Source organism: Lacerta agilis, chromosome 10 (assembly GCF_009819535.1).
Source record: "Lacerta agilis isolate rLacAgi1 chromosome 10, rLacAgi1.pri, whole genome shotgun sequence".
Classification (NCBI taxonomy): domain Eukaryota; kingdom Metazoa; phylum Chordata; class Lepidosauria; order Squamata; family Lacertidae; genus Lacerta; species Lacerta agilis.
Window position 1 is genome coordinate 32,905,685 of NC_046321.1, and position 20,782 is coordinate 32,926,466.

Consider the following 20,782-nt stretch of genomic DNA (forward strand, 5'->3'; position numbering starts at 1 on the left):
ATACATATTTCACTAAGGGAAACATGAGAGCAATTGTGATTTTCTTGCAGGAAGCTGTTTCTGTTTGAATGCAGGCTTTATTTAGACACTGATATTAAATTCCTGCTGCTTGTCTTAACTGCTGGCTATGCTCTGCATACTGTGGTTAAGCTATTGATGTATTAATTGCTAGCTACTCCAGAGATTGTAGTTGCATTTCTCAGCTGTTTAAAGCCTTTCATTGTTGCATTCTCAGGAGACTCTGGGTAGCTACCCTATTTGGTGCTTATTTTAGTTGCTTGGCTACTATGAGCTATTATATTGGATTTGCTTGTGGTGTCCAAATAAGGAAATATATACAACGTTTTGCTGTCAGATGATATGAATCTGATTTCCTTTTTGTGTATTGTTGTAATGTGCATCTTGCTTTCTCTCCAAACACAACATGTATTTTTTAGCATCCTGCATTCCGTATGACGGTTGGAATGAGATAGTGTGTTGTTACTCCATTTTACAGCCATGAATTTGTTCTTTTCTAATTGCATTTTAAAGATATTGGCCCAATCTACTGATCTCTGCTATCTCTCTTTCTGGCCTACTGCATGAAAATGTTTGGAGACTGTGCATCATGCAGCCTTGGTTGACTGTAGCTAATTTCTTTCAAATAACTAAGGCCTTTCAAAAACCTTTCAAATGTTATCCACAAATACCACTGACATTAGTGCTTATTGCTCAGCAGCAGCACATTTGATTATGCTCAGTATTTGTTTGTTTTAGCCTTTTCTCCCCAAGGTAAATCACCATTGAAAAACCCTTTTCAGCTGTAGAATGCAAATCAAAGGCTAAGATATGATTGAAGAGTACACACTTTCCCCCTTTCTGCTATTTAGTTCTATTTCATAATCATGTAATTGTTTTATTATTCTGAATAGGTCCAAAACTCAATCTGAAATCATTGAGCTGTGTTTTCTTTCTATAAGCCCAAAATATGTTTTGTCAGTGAATATGTTAGAGGGCTTTAACAGCTGCTGCCAATTTGAAACGTTCTCTTCTTTTAAACAAAATCTTGCAATTGTGTTCATGCCCCCACCTGCAATACTTTTTCTTCCTGGGCTTGGGGGTGTTGGTGGTGCTTTACTATTTACAAGATGAGATGTAGTTTTCTGTTTATATTAGCAGTCTTCTGTCTGTGAAATTTGGACCAGCCAGAATGCAGGATATCCTTACACAGCAGTCCATCAGGTTCATAATGTAAGATACTTCAATAAATTGTCACTGTATTGATGTTCATTGTGTTGCCTTGGTGTTGTTAATATTTTATACAGGTGCCATGCTTTTCAGACTTTAAAAAGCAATGTGTAGCATCCAGTTATTTCCAGGATTGTACGTATGTGTTTTTACATTTTGTTTTCATAGTGTGCAATAAACTTGTTGGCTTTTGTGTAGCAGGGTGCAATTTTTTTCAGCGCCAAAGGTCCGTTTTTAAACAAAAGAAGTGACCTGATCTATAGTTTAACTTCTGCTCTAGGTGCTTTGTCTTTGTTAGCCTTCAAAGACAAGAATGGGAGTAAATTGCATACATTCTGCAATTTCACTCTGTTTTGTGCCTTCTGTTTTCAGTGACCAGGAAGGATCCTTTCTAGTTTCTTAGGGCTGCTTCTCCTTTTTTAACGATGTACTAGCTCATCATTTCAATGTGTTCTTCATGAATGGTATCTTGTAGCATGTCTAAACAATCTGCACTTCTTTTAGATACAGGAAGTCCCTTGAAGCAATGTGCTCATATCATAAACTGTATCTTGAATATCAGCCTTATGACTGTCTTAATGTGCTACTTCAGTGCATGTTATACATGCTATTCCTTCCTAGAGCATGTGCAAAGCAGACAATTTCTCCATCGTTTATATTGTGTCACAATAAAAAAAAAACTTTAGTCAGAGTTCACCTTTGCTGCAAAAGGGAGAAAAATGCCTAGAACCAGGGGACCAGAAATGCTGTAAGAACTGCGGCAGTATCTGCACCTTCCACCTACCTATGTGCTGTCATTTCTGACAGTTCTATTATTACTAATAGTATAATACTTGTTATATAATATTTAATAACATGTACAACTAAGAGCATTCTGGTATTTTGTTACTTAGTTGCGAGGCATGAGGAATGCCATCTGAACTGATTCCTATACCTCCATCTTCCCAGCTATTAGAGGGAGACAGAAGAAGGTCACAGGTTTAAGGAACCCAGCAGAAATACTTAAATATGTTTATAACAACAGATTAAATTGAATTATGAGTTTTTTCACAAGCCAATAAAACAAAATAAAGAAACAACTTGAAGCTTAAATGACCCATTGTGAAACAAATGGCAGTTGAACATATACATACATGTAAGAGCATGTGTGTAATCAGTGGTTCTTTTTAAAATTAATGATACATTAAAATGCATTTTCAACAATGGCACAGTGGTGCAATAACAGGAGCTTCACCTGTTTAATTTCTTTGTGCCACTATTAATATTTACAGTGAGAATGATCTACCAAATGTAAGCACTTCTGCAGCTCACTAATTTTAATTATAATTAAAGTTTTACAGGTTTTCAAACAGAATGCGTTCTGGGAGTCCGTTCGACTCCCAGAACCATTCGAAAACCAAAGTGTGGCTTCTGATTGGCTGCAGGACGCTCCTGCAGCCAGTCGGAAGCTGCGGTAGTTGCACTGGACGTTCGGCTTCCGAAAATCGGTCCAAAACCGGAAAACTCATTTTCAGGTTTCGATCGTTCAGGAGCCAATTTGTTTGGGAGCCAAGGCGTTCAGCTTCCAAGCTACCATTGTACTTAAATACCCCCAATTAAATAACTGGGACATAAAAGTTCTCCCATTTAGCTAGATCATAACATAGATTTGGAAGACAATACTTATGTGGTAAACATATGTTTGACTGCAATTAGCTTTCTGTACTTACTTATACTTACGTCTCATTTTAATTTTGTTTAGATTCCATACTTGCAGCCTCTGCCACAAAGATCATAAATTTACCTGTTTAGTTTAAAGGGACTATGGTTTTTGTAAGACCTTGATCCAGATTGCTGAACATTTTCTCATTTCAGCTGTAGGTTCCACTTTTTAGCTATTGGACTGAGAACAGCTAGTCTGGACATTTTTTGTAAATTCTGAAAAGTATAAAATTTGTAAAACTGTGAAATTAAAGGGTTCCATGTTCATTTGTAACAATGTATCCTAGAGTGGAGAAGTATGAATTTACATTGGGAACAAGAACACAAAGGGCTCTGGATCCTGGACATTGTTTGACAGTTGGGTATATATAGGAAGATTCTATGCCACCTCTGTTTTTGGCATTTGTTACTGTTCTACATCCTAAAGTTTTTATACTCAGAATAAATTTTCATACAAAATCAAATACTTATTTTGCTAAACCGTACTGACCAGAGCTTTAAAACAAGCAGATACCAAGTATTCTGTCATCTTAACAATAGACTTGACAAGTTGAGCGTTGGGATGGAATAAAGTGTAATCTCGGAGCGTAATCACATTTCTTTGAGTGATATTAATAAGATTACTTAAATAAATGGACAATAAAACTGCAAGCCTTTAACATTTTTTGTCCATTACACTGAATTGCCATATCTAGTGATAATTCCACAAGGTCACAATGTAGTCAAAGTGAAATACTTGTTAGTGCAATAGATTAGTGATAAGAGCTAAATATATTCCTAAAAGATGTTTGGCAGGATTATGCCCAGCATTTGATTATGGTAAAATCAAAGGCCGGCTCTTATTTTTGCAGCACACGTTTGCTATATATAACTGATATTTGTGATATTGAATACTGTAAAGTGTGAAGAAGAAAATTGCAGTAAAAATGCAGTGAGCATAGGCAAGAAAATTGTGGCCAATATCAGTTCCTGAATACGTATCCACTGTATGCCCTTGGGTGTTTGAAAATCCCTTCCATATTTCACCAACGGATTGTCATTATACATGTGGCAAAGAGGCACTGCATAAATTTTGAATGGGCTCAAAGACAGATAATTTATCCTTATACAATGGTACCCGGGGTTACATATGCTTCATGTTACATATGCTTCAGGTTACATACTCCACTAACCCAGAAATAATGCTTCAGGTTAAGAACTTTGCTTCAGGATAAGAACAGAAATGGTGCTCTGGCGGCGCAGCGGCAGCCGGAGGTCCCATTAGTTAAAGTAGTGTTTCAGATTAAGAACAGTTTCAGGTTAAGAATGGCCCTCCGGAACAAATTAAGTTCGTAACCAGAGGTACCACTGTAGAGTCTCCATGTTTTAACAACTATTTATGTCTAATGTTGATAATGGCAACTACAAAATGTTAATCCATGTGACGTGGTTTAAACATTCTAAAGTGCTAAATAAAGCTAAGTATTAACTATTATTTTATTATTAATGTCTACACATCAGACAATTTACAATTTCAGCATTTTCCAGCATCAAGAAATAGTGATTAGATAAAGCACTACTTGCAGGAAATGTTGTGTATCTGCCAAGTCTACCCAGACACCTCCTTCCCCCCCCCCCAAAAAAAAAAATTCAGAAAAGCACAGGAGTTAATAGTTAATTGCAAGATGCCGATTTATATACGTATCTCTGAAGCACTTTTAAAGTACCACATCTGCAATTACATTACCATTAGTTTTCAATGAGGCAGTAATGTTGGCACAAAGTTGTTTCTGCTTGTTTTGTCTTCTGCTCTCCTGCTTCAGTTTTCACGTTGGAAGGTTACTATTAATGTTGATGTCTTCCAGTTTACCTTGTGCTTGTCCTTGTAGATCTGTACAAACCAACCTCTGTCTTTTCATGATTGTGTGGCCCATGGAAATGGATGTATAATGCTTGTTTTGTTTGCTCTGTCCTGCTTTATGAAATGAAATGACATTTTCTTTCATTGGAATTTTCTCATTTGCTTTCAATAACAATTACGTGTTTCAGTTGCTTTAATTTAATCTTGGGATGGAGCCAGAGAAAAGCCTACAGAAGGGAGCTGGCAGAAGCTGGTTTTTCTGCCCTCTACCCTTCCCAAACAGTCTCCTGAGTAACAGGGATCCTGCCAAATGGGATGAATTGTGGCACAGAGGACTAAGGAGGAACCCCCCAAAAGTTGTCAGAGCATATTCTGTGAGCAGAGCTCCCACTCACAGAAGGCACCTTGCCTACTTTTTACAGATCCACTGCATTCACTCCCCTGATCCTCATGAGAGGCTGGGTGGGACTGCCAGAGGGAGGAGGAGGAGGAGCGGAAAACCAGATTCTGCTTCCTTCCTTCTGCAGGCCTTTTTCTGGATCCAACCTCTTATTTCTCAAGTTTGTTTAAAATTGTTAGTAAGCTTTTAACAAATAGTTGCTGATTTGATCTCAACGGTGTTGAAAAACAGTGAGTAGAAAGAGCATATTAAGCTGGGACAAAAATACTCAGAAGCCGGAGATAAGCAAATTGTAAGATTTGTTGTAATACATATAGATTTAGAAAGTACTTTCCAAATGCAACCATTTTGTTAAATCAGTTTAAATATTTGCTTTTTTATCTGTAAGAAAATTAATTCAATTCAAGCATCCTTGGTGGTAGTTTGAGTTAAGAGACATATTCAGATCCTCATCATGTTTCATGAAGATAAGACTGCAGTCCTATATACACTTAAATGGGAGGAAGCCTCATTGAATTCAGTGGGACTTGCTTCTAAGGAGGCTTTCATAGGATTGCAGAACAAGTCCCAATGATTACAGTTGGGCTTTTTCATAAGCAAGTAGGCACAGGCACAGGTTGCAATCCTGTGCAAACCTACTGGACAAAGTGGATTTGAGTATGGGTCTCGTTGCATTACAATCCTATAGATGCTTGAAATCATGAGGCTTACTTCCAAACACTCATATATATGGGCAAGCTGTTAGTTTCTTATGCACAAGGATAACAATAGTGTATAAGTAGCAGCAGCATTTAAATAATGTCTGCCTATTTTTGACATTGCTCCTTGCTAGAAAACTCAGATTGGAGGCTGTAGTGAAGTAATAAATGTTGACTATATGGCATTCATAAGTTATTTTTATTCTTCAGAATGGCACATGCTGTAAATAATAATATGTAGCCAAAATGCCATGGTTGCAATCACAGTGAAATATGCTAATTGCTTTCAGTTTACGTTGGTTTTTGAATACATCTGATTTTCAGACTGGAGACTGGGGTGAACCATCAATTACCTTACGACCTCCTAATGAGGCAACAGCATCAACACCGGTACAATACTGGCAGCATCATCCAGAGAAACTAATCTTCCAGTCATGCGATTATAAAGCATTTGTAAGTTTGCCAGACTCAATGTTTTCTTTGAGAATAGTTGAAAATTGTCCAGTTTAAGGAGTGACCATTAACATTTTGGTAGTCTTTTTCTCTACCTAGCACAACTATAACAACTATAATGTCTTTCTTACGTAAACAAAAATGATACAAATAATTTTTTTCACATTATTGTGAACAGAATACAGATGGAAATTGTAGCTTTATCTTTAAATCTGTGTTTCAGTCCCTGCTCTTTATTAAAGAAACATCCAAATTTTTATGCCATTGACACCCAAAGTCTCATAAATATATAAAAAGGTGGTGGTAGGGAGAGAACCCAGATGCATTGTTCTCAAGGTTTTTGAGTATGACCATGAAGACAGCCATAGCTTTCCACCTATGCTTGTCCCCAGAATCAGGTACTCAGAACTGCACCACAGCCTCTGTACATGGATATTGAATTTAGCTCCCATATTGACTAATCCTCCATGAATTTGCCTGATTCCTTTTAAAATCTCTCTAAGCTAGTGACCATTACCACATCTTCTGGTACTACTGCCTTCTATAAAATTATTGCTGTGTGAAGTACTTCATTTTGTTCACATGCTGATTCCAGCACATTGGAAGCAAACAGTTCAATTGCTGTTTTAAAAGTGGTGCTGTTAAAAATTACCAGTCCTTGGTTTTATCAAAAGCCTTAAAGAATCTGTCAAATCTACTACTCAATAAAAAGAAATTAGACTCTAGTAAGACTTAATCTTTAAAAAAACAAAACAAAAAAAACCCACCCTTTTATATCTTGAGCAGCAGTGTGCCACACACATTATTTTTTTTTAAAAAAAAAGGGGGGGGGAAGCTTCACAGCTTTAATTCAACTGTACTGAGATGATTTAGGCTTTTTTTCTGAATTATACTGGACTTTATGATCCTGGGCAGAATTTCCTGTTAACACACAATAGTGAACTAAATAAAATGTTATATACCAAGATGAATGTATACCACTGAGCAATAATGTGGTGGTGGAAATTTCATGAAAGGATCCGCCGTTTCTTTGGCACCACTAGCCTGTTCTAGCCAGGGTAGAAAGTAGCAGTAGTGGCATCTTTCTCATTTTTCTGTATGTGTCCATCCTCATTTTATCCCATTGACATCAGTGAAGGAAGAGTAATTACACCTGCTCTAGGACTAGATTTTTTTGTGCTTTTCAGGGGAATGAGGGAATACAAGGCCTCCTGCAGTCTACATCCAATATGCCCCCTTCATGCCCTGCCACTGGCACTGCATCTACACCTACACCCATTGAACATGCCAGGTGCTCTTTCAGGGTCATAAAAGTGCCCCAGAGGCAGAACTCCTCCACTGCTGGGTTGGCACATGTGCCCCTCAGCTGCCCTTTGGCCAAAATTAGAATTGTAACCTAAGTAACTTTACATTACATGTGCACCCTGCATGGTCCTGTAACTGCACAGTAGTGTGACTTTTTATTTTCTTTTTGTATATGGACAGCTGGTATATACATAGATTTTAAGAGTAAATCCTTGGTTTTGTTTTTGATGACTTCTCCCCCATGAATATGACACCTGTGGGTGTTCCTCTATTTTAAAGGTGAAAAATGCAGAAGCTCAGTGCAGTGGCGGAGGAAGCCACTTGGGCGCCTAGGGTGGCGTGCCCAGGGGCAAGGCAATCCGCACATAGGGGCAGGGTAAGCTGCCCATAGGGGCAGGGTGGACTGCGGGGCCTCTGGAGTCTGCCTGCCTCCTCCCACTCAGCTGCCCTACAGCTGGGGGGGGGGAGAGGCAGCGGGCGGATAGTTTGGGCAGCGTGGAGCCTGCATGCGCCCAAGCCACCGCATCTCTCCTAGGAGAGACCTGTGGCTTGGTTTCACTGCAGGCTCCCATGGCGAGTGCCCCCCCCCATTGTGTCACCCCACACACTCCACACCTCCCTTCATCCACTCCTGACTCAGGAGGTCATGTTGCCAGACAGGGCATTCCTGTAGCAGCCCCTAGGTTGTGGAGGTTCCTCCCCACAGGTGTGTGTCTGGCAAGTTCACTATACAGTTGAATGATGAACGCGCACTTCTTTATCCTGGCCTTTGACAACTAAGTTGTTTTAAACTGTTTTTAATGTTGTATTTAAAATTGTTGTAACTCAACTTGGGATCTTAGGGTGAAGGGTGGGTAATTAATAATATCAGCAGCAGCAACAATACCTGCTAGTACTGCTAATAAATTAACTTAGACAAAGAGCATGAAATAACACTTTGTAAATTTACTATATAAAATCTAACATTGTGAAAGGGAAAATGATAGATCTGATTTAATGAAGAGGATTACCCTGGCTTTTAGCTCAATAGGTTCCAGGCTGGAGAGCAAAATTATTAAAAGCACATAAAAAAACAATCACAAATCTTAAAACCCTTTTAAACAACAAGAGCAGCTAAAACCACCAATCAATACATTCAAACACTGAAAATGCCTGGCACAAACAGGTAGGGCTTTACTTGGTGCCAAAGTGTCAGCCCCAAGTGTACTTCTGAGAAGAGGGGATTCAAGAAGCAAGGCACCACTACAGAGAAGGCTGTGTCTCACATTATCTACTTTCCCTAGAATATTTTAGGTCAGCGAATAAGCTTTCTTTGAAATTTTGCTTACTCTGTTTCATAACTTCAGAAAACAGTGCCTTGTTTCTTCCCTAAGTATTTAGGTTCTATGCTGGTAAAAGAGCTAAGAGGCACAGAATCAACGCAGGATGCCTGTGCAAAAATGAGGGTGAGTGAAACTTAACTTTTTCAAAATGGCTGTAATAGGCCGGACTATTACTTGTATTACATTTATGTTGTACATTAAATGAAATAACTCTGGGTTTCTTTGCAATGTTCTTTAGGCCTATAATTTAGTTATTTGTATGTTACATACAAATAACTAAAGTATAGTTCTAAACTAACTAAAGTATAGTGCTCACTGGAAGGACAGATCCTGAAGTTGAGGCTCCACTACTTTGGCCACCTCATGAGAAGAGAAGAGAAGACTCCCTAGAAAAGACCCTGGTGTTGGGAAAGATGGAGGGCACAAGGAGAAGGGGATGACAGAGGATGAGATGGTTGGACAGGGTTCTCGAAGCAACTGGTATGAGTTTGGCCAAACTGCGGGAGGCAGTGGAGGATAGGGGTGCCTGTTGTGCTCTGGTCCATGGGGTCACGAAGAGTCGGACACGACTGAACGACTGAACAACAACAACATGTTACATAGCTTTTCATATTATCACTAAAACCTACATATGCATGCATGTTGTACGTTTCCTACCTCTTGATAAGTCCCCTTGCACCTTTTTATTTCTGTAGAGACTATAATAAGATTTAGCAGGCCAAGCATTTCCTTAACAGAGAACTTGACTATTAAACTCCCATAGGACTGGATACTCAAGCCCCTTTTTGGTGGAACTTGGAAACTCCCTTGTGGAAAATGTAAGCCATTTTAAAACCCTTGGAATATGATGAGGGGGCCGGGAGAGAGAATTTCCACCTTTACTGCTGGGAGGCAGTGATTTAGATGGAAGTTGCTGAGTGGTGCTTACTGGGTGGATGGTTTTTCCAGCACAGACCCAGGCTGCTAACATTTGCAGGGACTCAACAACCATGCCTGTGCATGTGGCTGGCAGTGTCATTCCCACCTCCGCTGCTTCCTCCTGGCACCTAAAAGGTAAATATGGGAATTCCAATCCTGCATCAATTGCTATGCTTGGTCCACTGGCAGTTATTTGTTGCAAACTACTGTCGCTGGCCACCATTGGCCAAGGGAGTACTGGAGGAATATGGTGTCTTTTTGTAATGCCTACCCATTTACAAAAATACAAGCAGAACATTTAAAGCAGAGAGCAAAACCACTAGTCCCGTTTCAGTTCCCCAAGGAGAACAACTGAAACCCGCAAAGTACTTTTCGTTTAACAAACTCAGACTCCTTTCTCTGCTCAAATTAAAAGGGGGCGGGGGGGGGTCCTTCTAGAAGTCCCCTTCTCCTTCCCCCAGACATTTATGGATGTTACGTTCCAAAAGCTAGTACCATCAGGGAATATTGGTTAATTCCTTTGGTTAATTCTCTGATAATCCTTCAAGTATCTCAGGCAAAACAGCAATAAGCATGTTCATGCTAATCAAGACAGGAAAACCCATAATAGTATAGTATTAAAAACAACTGCTGAGAGCAGGAACAGAAGAGATCAGTGTGGAGTCACATTTCAGGAGTGATAATGCCCAATCATAACGTATTTTTCACTTAAGACATTATAAGCATATCCTACAATTGTGTCACTGGCAGTTGTCCAACAAAATCTATTTAGATAAGAATAAAGTCTTAACAGCTCATTGGCATCATTGTTTTCATGTGTAAATACAAATTTATGAAATGATTAAGAATATATACCATTGAAAATACAAATTATTTCATTTTTTTTATTTGTTTCAATCTGCAGCAAAGTGTAAATACGAGGTTGATATTTAGTTTTGGGGAGATAAAGGCTGACCCTTTTGAAAGGTGTTCCAATTAAATACGTATAAACCATAACCTCAATCTTTCTCATTATACATTCTGTATGTTCTTTTCTGGTGCTCAAATAAATTATTTGTATGAAGAAGAGGAAAACTGTTGGCATCTTAACACTTATTAAGCATAATTAATATCTATATTTATCCCATTTAAATGTAGAACTATACAAATAAAAAGTTTTTATAATCTTTCTTTATAATTGGAAGCTAACTAATCATTTTAATGTGTTTTCCTTCTCCTGATATTTATTGTTTGTTGGATGTTTTCTTGTTCAGTGTTTCAGTTGGTAACCACTTTGTGTTATCTTTGCTAAAAAGGGATACAGATTATATTAAACATAGATAAAATAAATAATGGCCCTTTTACAGATTTTTTTTTTGAGTTTTTCAGGAAGTGACAGAATCTCTAAAACCCTTAAAATGTCAAAGGAAACCTCAGTACTTCTACACGAGTGCATTCAGGTGGGATAATCAGTCAGGCTACTTTAGCATTAAAAATTGTAGAATATCGAAGAATAAGGATGTGATCCTGAGGGGTGTTAGAAAGCAGTGCAAGTGCTGTCCCACTGGTGGAGAAGGAGGCCAAAATGCCTCAGGTGGCCCCAAAAAATCTCCTATATAGCTAAAGTTGGGTTTACTGAGGTCATGTTGGTATGGCCTTCAGGATCCAAAGTGCTTATTCCCTCAATACCCATTTGAATAGGGTTCAAAGGAAAACCATCCTTGTCTGGTAATTTCCTTCCCACTGCGGTCAATGGGAGACAAAATGAAAAATCTCCTCTCCCATCACAGCTGCAGTGAGCTGATGGGACTATGGCCATAGAATCTCCCTCTTCTCTGCACATAATCTTGTATGAAAAGGCACGTTTTGCTATCTGCACAGCAGTAAAGTTATGTAACGAATCCAGTTAGGAAACACTTTAATCCTCATCTTTCCACACCAAGCTTTTGCTTTTCTACCGTCAAGCTCGTTGTTTTCCTTTGACATGTTTTTTCTGTATACTGTCTAGCTCTCAGGGTATCTTTCGGCTAGAGGAAACTTAAATTACTTTATTTTGCACTTGTTGGCAATATGGCAATATTACCACTAGTTGTTTGCTGCCCTGGGCTCCTTTGAGAGGCAGGGTGGGATGTAAATTTAAGAAATAGTTTATATTGTTGCGTAGGGAATAATTTTGTTTGTTTGACCACAAACCACAGCAAACTACAAAGCAGACAAGTTATTACAAAGAAATAGAACTGCAGGCCTGTTAAAGCCAAACATCTCATAGTAAGCACCAGAGCAGATGGCAGTAGCTTCAATTGTCCAGATAAAAATCTGCTACAATACTATCCAAGAAACTTTTGTATTACCCTCTTAAGAATGTAACAAGAGCCCTGCTGGCCCAACTTGTCCATCATCCTCTTCTCACAGTGGCTGACCAGATGCCTATGGGAAGCCCAAAAGCAGAACTTGAGTGCAACAACACTCTTCCCGGTTGTGATTCCCAGAAACTGGACAGTGGAGGTAGATCATGGCTATCATGGCTAGTAGAACCTGAATACCTTATCCTCTATTAAATCCTCCTGACGCTTGGAAGCAATGCAATCAAGCTTCTTGTGGGTTTGACCAGTATTCATGTCTCTTGTACTACATATGTTCACGTGGTGGCTTATTCCACTCATTTTCAGAGATGGGCTATTAAAATATATAATGAGATATGTCCTCTATTTCCCATTCCCTACAGTTGAGTGTAGTATATTGTTGTCTTGGGAAAGTAAATCAGATGTACATTGTTCAATACACCACATTCTTTCATGTTTGTTTTTAATTTCAGAAGTCTACAGAACAAATGAAGAAAGTTCCTACTATTGTTTTATCAGTCTCTTATAAAGGGGTAAAATTTATTGATGCAACAAATAAGGTAGGCATCATTTGGTTACTCATACATTTTATAATAAAATGTTCTTCCACATGTGTGGCCACCCCCGTTTTCAAAGTTCACATTAGTTCTGTTGTATCTTTTGGCCTTCCTGGACAGCAGTTTACTTGCACAGGATAATGGTGGGATGACTCCTAGCATAAATTCCTGTCCTTTTGCAGCATTGTTTTCTCCATCCCCATCTGGAAGCAACAGGACATTTAAACTCAGGCAAACAAAACACACATGCTATTCCCTTGTTATTTTTATAATTTTTATTTGATAAATCAATAAAATATAGGCACAGCTAAGATCCCTTAGCATTAAAATCCAGCACGTTTATGCAAAAGTAAGTCCTGTTGTTTTCCATTGTTGTGTGTATAAGCTTGTGGCCTAAAAGTACAAATTTAGAACGTGATCCACTAATTGTAGTAAAATGTAATATTGTTTCCCACTAGATTGTTTGTACCCATTGAGTAGTTTACACAGTAGGTCTTGCTTGGGCAGTCACTGCATGCTTTTTCTGAAGGAAGATAGGACAGTCTGGTTGGTTTTTGTAACATCTGAAAGTACCCTTATGGAAGTGTTCTAAATGTAATATATCTCCCCTACATTTCTGTCAGGAGCACAGGGAATGCCTTAAAGTGGCAAAGCACCCTTCCAACTCCTGCAAATGTGGGGAAGCTGTTCTACTTCTTCTGTAAGCAGGTGGGTGGCAGCATTTCCCATCTGCATGCCACCCCCTGGCTGATTAAAGGAAAAGGAAAGGGCTTTAATGTCTGATGAGTAGAGTATAAATTCTGCTGCCTACGTGGCACGATCTTGTTCCCTGCTGGAAACAGGGTGGCACAGCCAACATGGGATTAAGCCCTATTCTCCCACCCATCGGCCAAAGTTACCAGTGACATCGGCTGATGGGTAAGTGGTTGTGGCTTGGAGGAAATGGCCTGATGGGCCAAGATTGTCCTGCAGGCTGGAAATTCATGTCATATTCACATGTATTTCCAGCACACCTTTCAGTGGACCAGAGCTGAGTTTGAAATGAACATTAAAAACTATTAAGTCCACAGAACTTTATAGAGCTGCTTCTTTTAACATAAGCATTCTTTCCAGTTCTAATTCGTTCTGAAAACTAATCTTGTGCTATCAACCATCAACAGCCTATGGCAATCTTTTTAAATTCTCATTCATAGGAAACCGAACCCCTGCTTTTTAGTATCACAGCAATCTATTCTGAAATTAGGAACAAGGAAGTAAAATTAAGACGTATTATTGGTTTTACCCAAAGTAGTGTAAAATTAAATGAGTATTAAACCTCACTGAGTCTAAAGATCTTTACATAATTATTGCTCATTAAGGCATAATCATTAATTTGATTGTGGTCCTTTATGTAGAAATAACAGTTTTAAAAATGCTCCAACAATTTGAGATAAGAGGATTTAATAGTTTTCTCTTCTAAAACACAAGCACATAGATTCAAATAACCAGTTTTCAGTATACATTATTAAAACAGATTGCTAAATTAATATTTCAATGAGCTCTCTTGAGCATTCATAGTTGCCTGAAAATATACTTTCTCAGAGTAAATTTGTCACAGGGAAGAACAGATTAAGGATGACACATGAGCATGGCACAGATTAACCATCATCCAAATTCAGAAGATTATTCTAATTCCTAAGTATGTGATTAAAGATGAAACATATATGACCAAATCCCACAGCACCAGTTCACAAACAGGGTTTTGGATTGTGGTGGCATTATTGCATCTGAAGTTCTTAGCTTAAACTAAACAAACTCATCCTGGCAATTTTTATCTGAAATAACATTTGGAAGAGTTGAATGCAATGAAGGTATAAATATCATTTGGCTATACCAAGTGTTAATGTATCTGGACTCTCTCTTTTTGAAGATTGGCATATGTATTTTTCTCCCACTAGAAACAATTGGGAGGAAATGTATTTATACCTATTCTGTTTTGGGGAGGGAGGGTGTTGGGAGAATGGGAAGGTTATGAAGTCTTCAGTTCTAAGTCTTCTTCCTGTCTGCCCGATACACACATTATTTTACCTCTGCTGACAAAGGAAAGGCTGCCCATGTGTATTATTTATTGAGCTGTTATTAATGAGGCTTACTTGGGGAAACCAGTCTGCTATGGATGCTACGGAACGTTACCCCGGTCTCCCACCACTCGAGATGTTCATACTCTCACTTTGCAGATGAATGATTGAAGGGCTATATAATGTTAATTGGGACGCAGGTGGCGCTGTGGGTTAAACCACAGAGCCTAGGGCTTGCTGATCAAAGGTTGGCGGTTCGAATCCCCACGATGGGGTGAGCTCCCGTTGCTCGGTCCCTGCTCCTGCCCACCTAGCAGTTCAAAAGTGCAAGTAGATAAATAGGTACCACTCTGGCTGGAAGGTAAATGGCGTTTCTGTGCACTGCTCTGGTTCACCAGAAGCGGCTTAGTCATGCTGGCCACATGACCCAGAAGCTGTACACCGGCTCCCTTGGCCAATAAAGTGAGATGAGCGCCGCAACTCCAGAGTCGGACACGACTGGACCTAATGGTCAGGGGTCCCTTTACCTTTATGATGTTAATTAAATCCATTGAGTTGCCATTCCTTTTTCTTTCATTTAGAATATTATTGCTGAACACGAGATTCGTAACATTTCTTGTGCTGCACAAGACCCTGAAGACCTCTCTACATTTGCTTATATCACAAAAGACTTGAAGACAAATCACCATTACTGCCATGTGTTCACAGCCTTTGATGTGGTAGGTCTATAAATTTATTTCTACTTGGTCATATTTTAAAATCAAGAATATTTTTATAAATAGGTGTCATAGAATGTGATTTTGCTGAGACAGATGCAAATACTTTAGGCTGCAATCCTAGCCCCACATTGCTGGGAGTAAGCAGAGGGGTATGTGTGTGTGAACCAAGCCTTATGAGGAACAATTGAGGGAGTTGGGTATGTTTAGCCTGGAAAAGAGGATTCCTGCAGCATTACAGGGGGGGGGCTAGATGACCCTCTGGGACCCTTCCAAATCTACAACTCTGTGGATTGACAAGTTCCATTGAATTTAAAAACCTTACCTCTAAGTAGGTATGCTGAGGATCACAGAAATAGAAGTACTGTATTACTAGTCAGATCATAAAATTATCGGTTGCGGTTTATCTATGATGACGATTGTTCAGGACCAACCCTGGTACAATATAAATTTTTTGCTCACATGAAAGGAGTGGAGAATCAATGGATGGGTATGAAGGAAGCAGCAATAAAGAGGGGAAGGCACTCAGAACAAATGATTTTAAATTCTATGTTTATTGATTCTTTTATTTCTTATTGTAGTAAAATTTGAATTCTATATAATTAAAAATATATACTTTAGGATCTAGCACACTGAATTACAATTGCTAAGCAGGCAGAAAAATCCATTCAGTGGTCCACTAAGACGCTTGGCTATTTTTCAAGTGGTCCAGGAGAAAAAGTTTGGGAACCACTGTTCTGCAGTGTTCTACAGTGTGTGAAAATTAAGCTCTGTCTGACGATGACGATGTTAGTTTAGATTTCTAAAAGAAATGTGTTTAAACTAATTTGTTTTCATGCTGTTTGTTGCTGTTCCAGAATTTAGCCTATGAAATAATTCTCACATTGGGACAGGCATTTGAAGTAGCCTACCAACTAGCACTTCAAGCTCGAAAAGGAGGTCATTCTTCAACCCTTCCTGAAAGCTTCGATAATAAACCTACAAAACCAATTCCAAAACCTCGTGTTAGCATTCGAAAATCTGTGGTGAGTAAAATATGTAAAACCCATGAAAGAAGCCTGCTGGTGCTTAGGCTGAACTCCTTTTCCCATTTCTGCAATGAAAGGTTCAGCAGATTGGGTCTTGGCTCTGCCCACAGGGCGAAGGCAGGCAGCAATGTTTGGGGACAAAGGGCTCCCAGGATTCTCCACTAACACTCCTCTACTAGAAATATGCAGGGCTGCCACCGGGGCCACCCCCAGCACCTTTACAAGACACTGTTGCGTAGATGCCTTCACTTCAGTGGAAACCACCCTCAGTTGGAAGGTCCTTCTTCCTGAAAACTGCAGCCTCCATCCCACCAGAGAATGGGACATATTAAAGCTACATGTATCCCAAACTGCTGACCTTTCATTGCAGAAATTGGAAATGGTACTTGAATCATACTTTTCAATTGCCAATGAAAGGTCAGCTGGGTCCACCCTTAAGTCCGGCTGCAGTACCTTCACTTTACTTTTTCCTTATTCTATATATGTCTGGGATGTAGGATTGGGTTTTTTCTTCTATAAGTCCTGATCTTGAGCTTGGTGAGTTCGCAAACTGAATCCTGGGAGCCCTACCCCCACAAACGCTGCTGCCTGCCTCCGACCTGTGGGCAGAGTGCCAAGACCCAGTCTGTTGACCTTTCATTGGGAAAGGAAAACTACAATTCAGGTAGGTACAATCATACTTTCTTTTTATAATCAGCATGCTAGTGGCATGAGCTGTATTCCATTCACTCATCTTTCTTAGGCAGCTGTAGAAATTCAGTATAGTTACTAGCTCTTGGGCACATGTAAAACAGTACTGGAGGGATTCATAGGCATGCTAAGGAAGCCACCTGTAATTAAACATCAATTTCACCTTATGTATCAGTGGTTCAGTTTTTCCTTTGTGGCCCATTCTCTGCTTAATAGCAACACTAATACTGTAGATCAAACATAGCTTCTTGTGATGTTCTTTAGTATATATATTTACATTATAAAGGCAATACTTTTCTAGAAGCTCTTACCAGCAGTTCTCACCTTCAACTGACCAGAACATAGTCAGGTCCAGAGACAGACAGTTTCTTAAAGAAAATGTAAGTATTTATTGGACAGAAAAGGCAAAAGCACTTGCTCATTGGCGTTATCATATGCTAATAAATCCATCAATTCTTAAGACTGTTAAACAACTTAGGTAGGTTAGTATACAATTTCTATGTGCACCTTTAGCCAAATGAAGAATTACATAAACAAATGAGCGCTGTGTACTCAGTTTCTCCTCCAAATTGTCCAGGATGTGCATGGTTAGCGGTTAGGAAAATCAGTGACAATGTAGATCGGCTGGGTTTAGTCCTACCTAGCTAAACAGCCAATTGGTATGTTTGCTGATTGTTTGACAAGCTATGCACACACACTTGGAGCAGCATTATTAGCAAGAGAGAGAGAGAGAAAAGCAATTTCGGCAACCTGATCTTTAAGGCATGTTGTTGAGCATGAGTTCCTTGTGTTACTGAGAACACAACACAGCATACATACAGTTGATAAAATTATAGTTACTGGTATATACCTGTAACTTCAGATTTTATGTAGATACATCTCTTGTTGCACTGTACTAGTTCTGTGAGGGCAGTGAAACTAATGAATCAATATCCTCTTGGATTATCATGATAAAATAGAATATAGACTGTAGCCTCAGGAAAGCAATCCATGGTGCATGCCGTGTGGATAATGATGTGCTACTGTGTGACCCAGTTTGAGCACTGTTTTAATGCTCAGCAATTAGAGTAGATAAAGCATCGTTGTGTTTCTTTTGTATTTGTTTCAAAGCAGATAGATCCCACTGAACAAAAGACTCTTGCCAACCTACCATGGATTGTAGAACCAGGACAAGAAGCTAAAAGAGGAATTAATACCAAGTATGAAACCACAATTTTCTGATAGTGAACTGTCCTCTGTTTCTTGTTGTGCCTTGCACTCAAAGCAGTCATAGCACAGCCTTTCCTTGACGGCAACTCTTCAGTCTAGTAGAGGGGAAGACTGCACTATATGAGTGGCCTTGAAACTAGCAAAAACATACAAACAAAAACAAAAGGCTGCTGGTCATTTCTGGTGATTGTTCTTCCTGCAGCACTGATAGAAGAATGACATGGGATGAAGACTTTTCAATTACAGCCCACAAGAGGAGTGGGAGATTGTTTCACGCACGCTCTTCTCTTAGGACTTTGCCACAGTGCTTTCTTTTGATTTCGTATTTTAACGTTCTACTTTTACAAAGGTCTCTAACGGTAATGCTGCTTAGTAATACAACGTTCAGTTGTGGTTGGGTTTTTATTTTCACACATGGCAGTTTTTAAATTGAAACAAACCCAGATTAGTTAATAAAATATTTGAGATATGTTTGTGAAATCATGGGAATCTATATAAGTTAATTCTACTGTTTAATATGTTTTTCAAAATTAGTAATGGCAAGACATTAGCTTCCTTGACTTATGTATTTGCTGGTCTATGTATTCTTCATGCCATGTAATCCTCTAGAGAAATGAGGTTATATATGTCAGTGTGAAACAGAATCAGAGTTTTATTAATGGCTTAAAAAAGAGGAATTAATAATGCATGAAAATGCACCTTGTATTAAGTATTTTTGTGGGAGAGAAGAAAATTATAAGAGCAAGTATGATATTTATGATAAAGGAGGTCATTAATTATGAAGAGAGTCTGGATTTATTTTAAAGTTAAATAAACTGCTACTGTACTATCTAACAGTAGTAACAGTGGGGCCATCAATATGCTGGATGCTTCACTTCATGGGGTAAAACGACGGAAGCTGCCCAGCAATTGCACTACAGGCACATGCAACTATACACAGTTTTTCAAGTTATTATAGCCATGAGTTTCGGTTTTTAAAAATCTGAAAGATGGTTTTAAACAAAACTAGGAATTTTATCAAATTTTCTGTCTCAGAAAGTTGGTTTTAATGAAAAAGTTCAACTCAAAAGGTTTTTTCCTAAATGAAGTAAGCAATTCCAAAGTAATAATTCTTTCCACAAATCAGTTGAGCATTGGCTTGACAGTTGACTTAATGAAATTTGCTTACCATTTTCTTTGAAGTATTTTAATTTTTTAATGTCTTTGTGGAGTATTTGTATAATAACATAATGTATTTCAGTGAAACTGAATGAATTATAACAGTAAAAATATCAATCATAGGCGAAAAAATGACATTTTAATGTATGTTCTATCCAGTCAAATTGTGAATCATTTTGAACTTCATTATAGAGATATTGATGAATAGTGTGGTTGACTTAAATGTTTTTTATTATTCTTTCATATTTAACTGAAAGGTTTCAGTTACACTCAACAACTGAATTTTTAACAAAATTGATAATTGAACTTGATTTAAAATTCAAAATTGTATATGGTTTAGTTGAACCTAATCATAGTGCTGAATGACAAAAAAACCCTTTTAATACAGTATTCAATTTACTTGAACCAATCAGCTCCTTGTACATATTATGCCTATTCATTGTTGATATGTATGTAGTAGGCTGACAGTAAACACTGAAAAATATAGTACCAAAAGGAATATTGTATAGGAGAAAAGTAAATAATAGCCTCACTGCAACAAATACTTCTATGTAAATATGCTTGGGCTTCCAGTTATAAATTTTGTAATTTTTGTCATTATTTATATCCTATAAAAGCACACAAAATAAATTGAAGTTGTACAGTCAGTATTAGTTTCTGGTAAATTTAGTATGGATAATATTGAACATTAAGCTGTTGTTAAGTGATGGATCAGTCTTAGTGTCAAAGAGAAAATGGTATGATCCTATGAACCACTTCACTTACTCAACAGCTTTCAATATCTCACATGAGACTAGTGTTGGCAACAAGGGAATTCCTCCATGCTTCAGGCCAATGCTAGAACTTTGTGGATGTGTGGTGTCTCTGTGCTATAGAACACAGACTTCTAATCTAACCTAATTGTCAACTTATCTCTAATAGCACCTTCAGCCTCCCCAGCAACATCTTGACCTTGCTGCATGTCAGCATTCCTGACATCCTCAATATAATATGAAATTATTACTCTTCTTCTGGGGTATGTTTAGCTCTCATGCTAGTTTTTCCTCTCTGACCTTTTTGTTATGTCTTTGGCTAATACCTCTATATAGAACTCAGCCACCAAAATAAGTTGCTCTCATGACACTTAGAATATGCAACACCTTCAGTCCCCACACTGGCAGCAACATAAATTTCTTGTTCTTG

The 20,782-nt window shown here is 38.5% G+C and overlaps 1 protein-coding gene across 10 annotated transcripts in view; it reads left to right on the forward strand.

The window, feature by feature from the left end:
- The window catches only part of ANKS1B (ankyrin repeat and sterile alpha motif domain containing 1B), a 336,209-nt gene extending 315,962 nt beyond the window's left edge, over positions 1–20,247 (forward strand). For 5 of the 10 annotated variants that reach the window (XM_033163008.1, XM_033163013.1, XM_033163016.1 and 2 more), the window contains 7 exons: positions 1,156–1,230; positions 6,191–6,319; positions 8,998–9,069; positions 12,659–12,745; positions 15,381–15,518; positions 16,373–16,540; positions 18,344–20,247. In XM_033163008.1, coding sequence (XP_033018899.1) covers positions 1,156–1,230; positions 6,191–6,319; positions 8,998–9,069; positions 12,659–12,745; positions 15,381–15,518; positions 16,373–16,540; positions 18,344–18,454 — 780 coding nt within the window. In that variant the 3' untranslated portion in view covers positions 18,455–20,247. The remainder of the gene's footprint in view (positions 1–1,155; positions 1,231–6,190; positions 6,320–8,997; positions 9,070–12,658; positions 12,746–15,380; positions 15,519–16,372; positions 16,541–18,343) is intronic. The other 5 variants (XM_033163011.1, XM_033163010.1, XM_033163017.1 and 2 more) reach the window with 5 other exon arrangements.
- Positions 20,248–20,782: the final 535 nt, after the last annotated feature.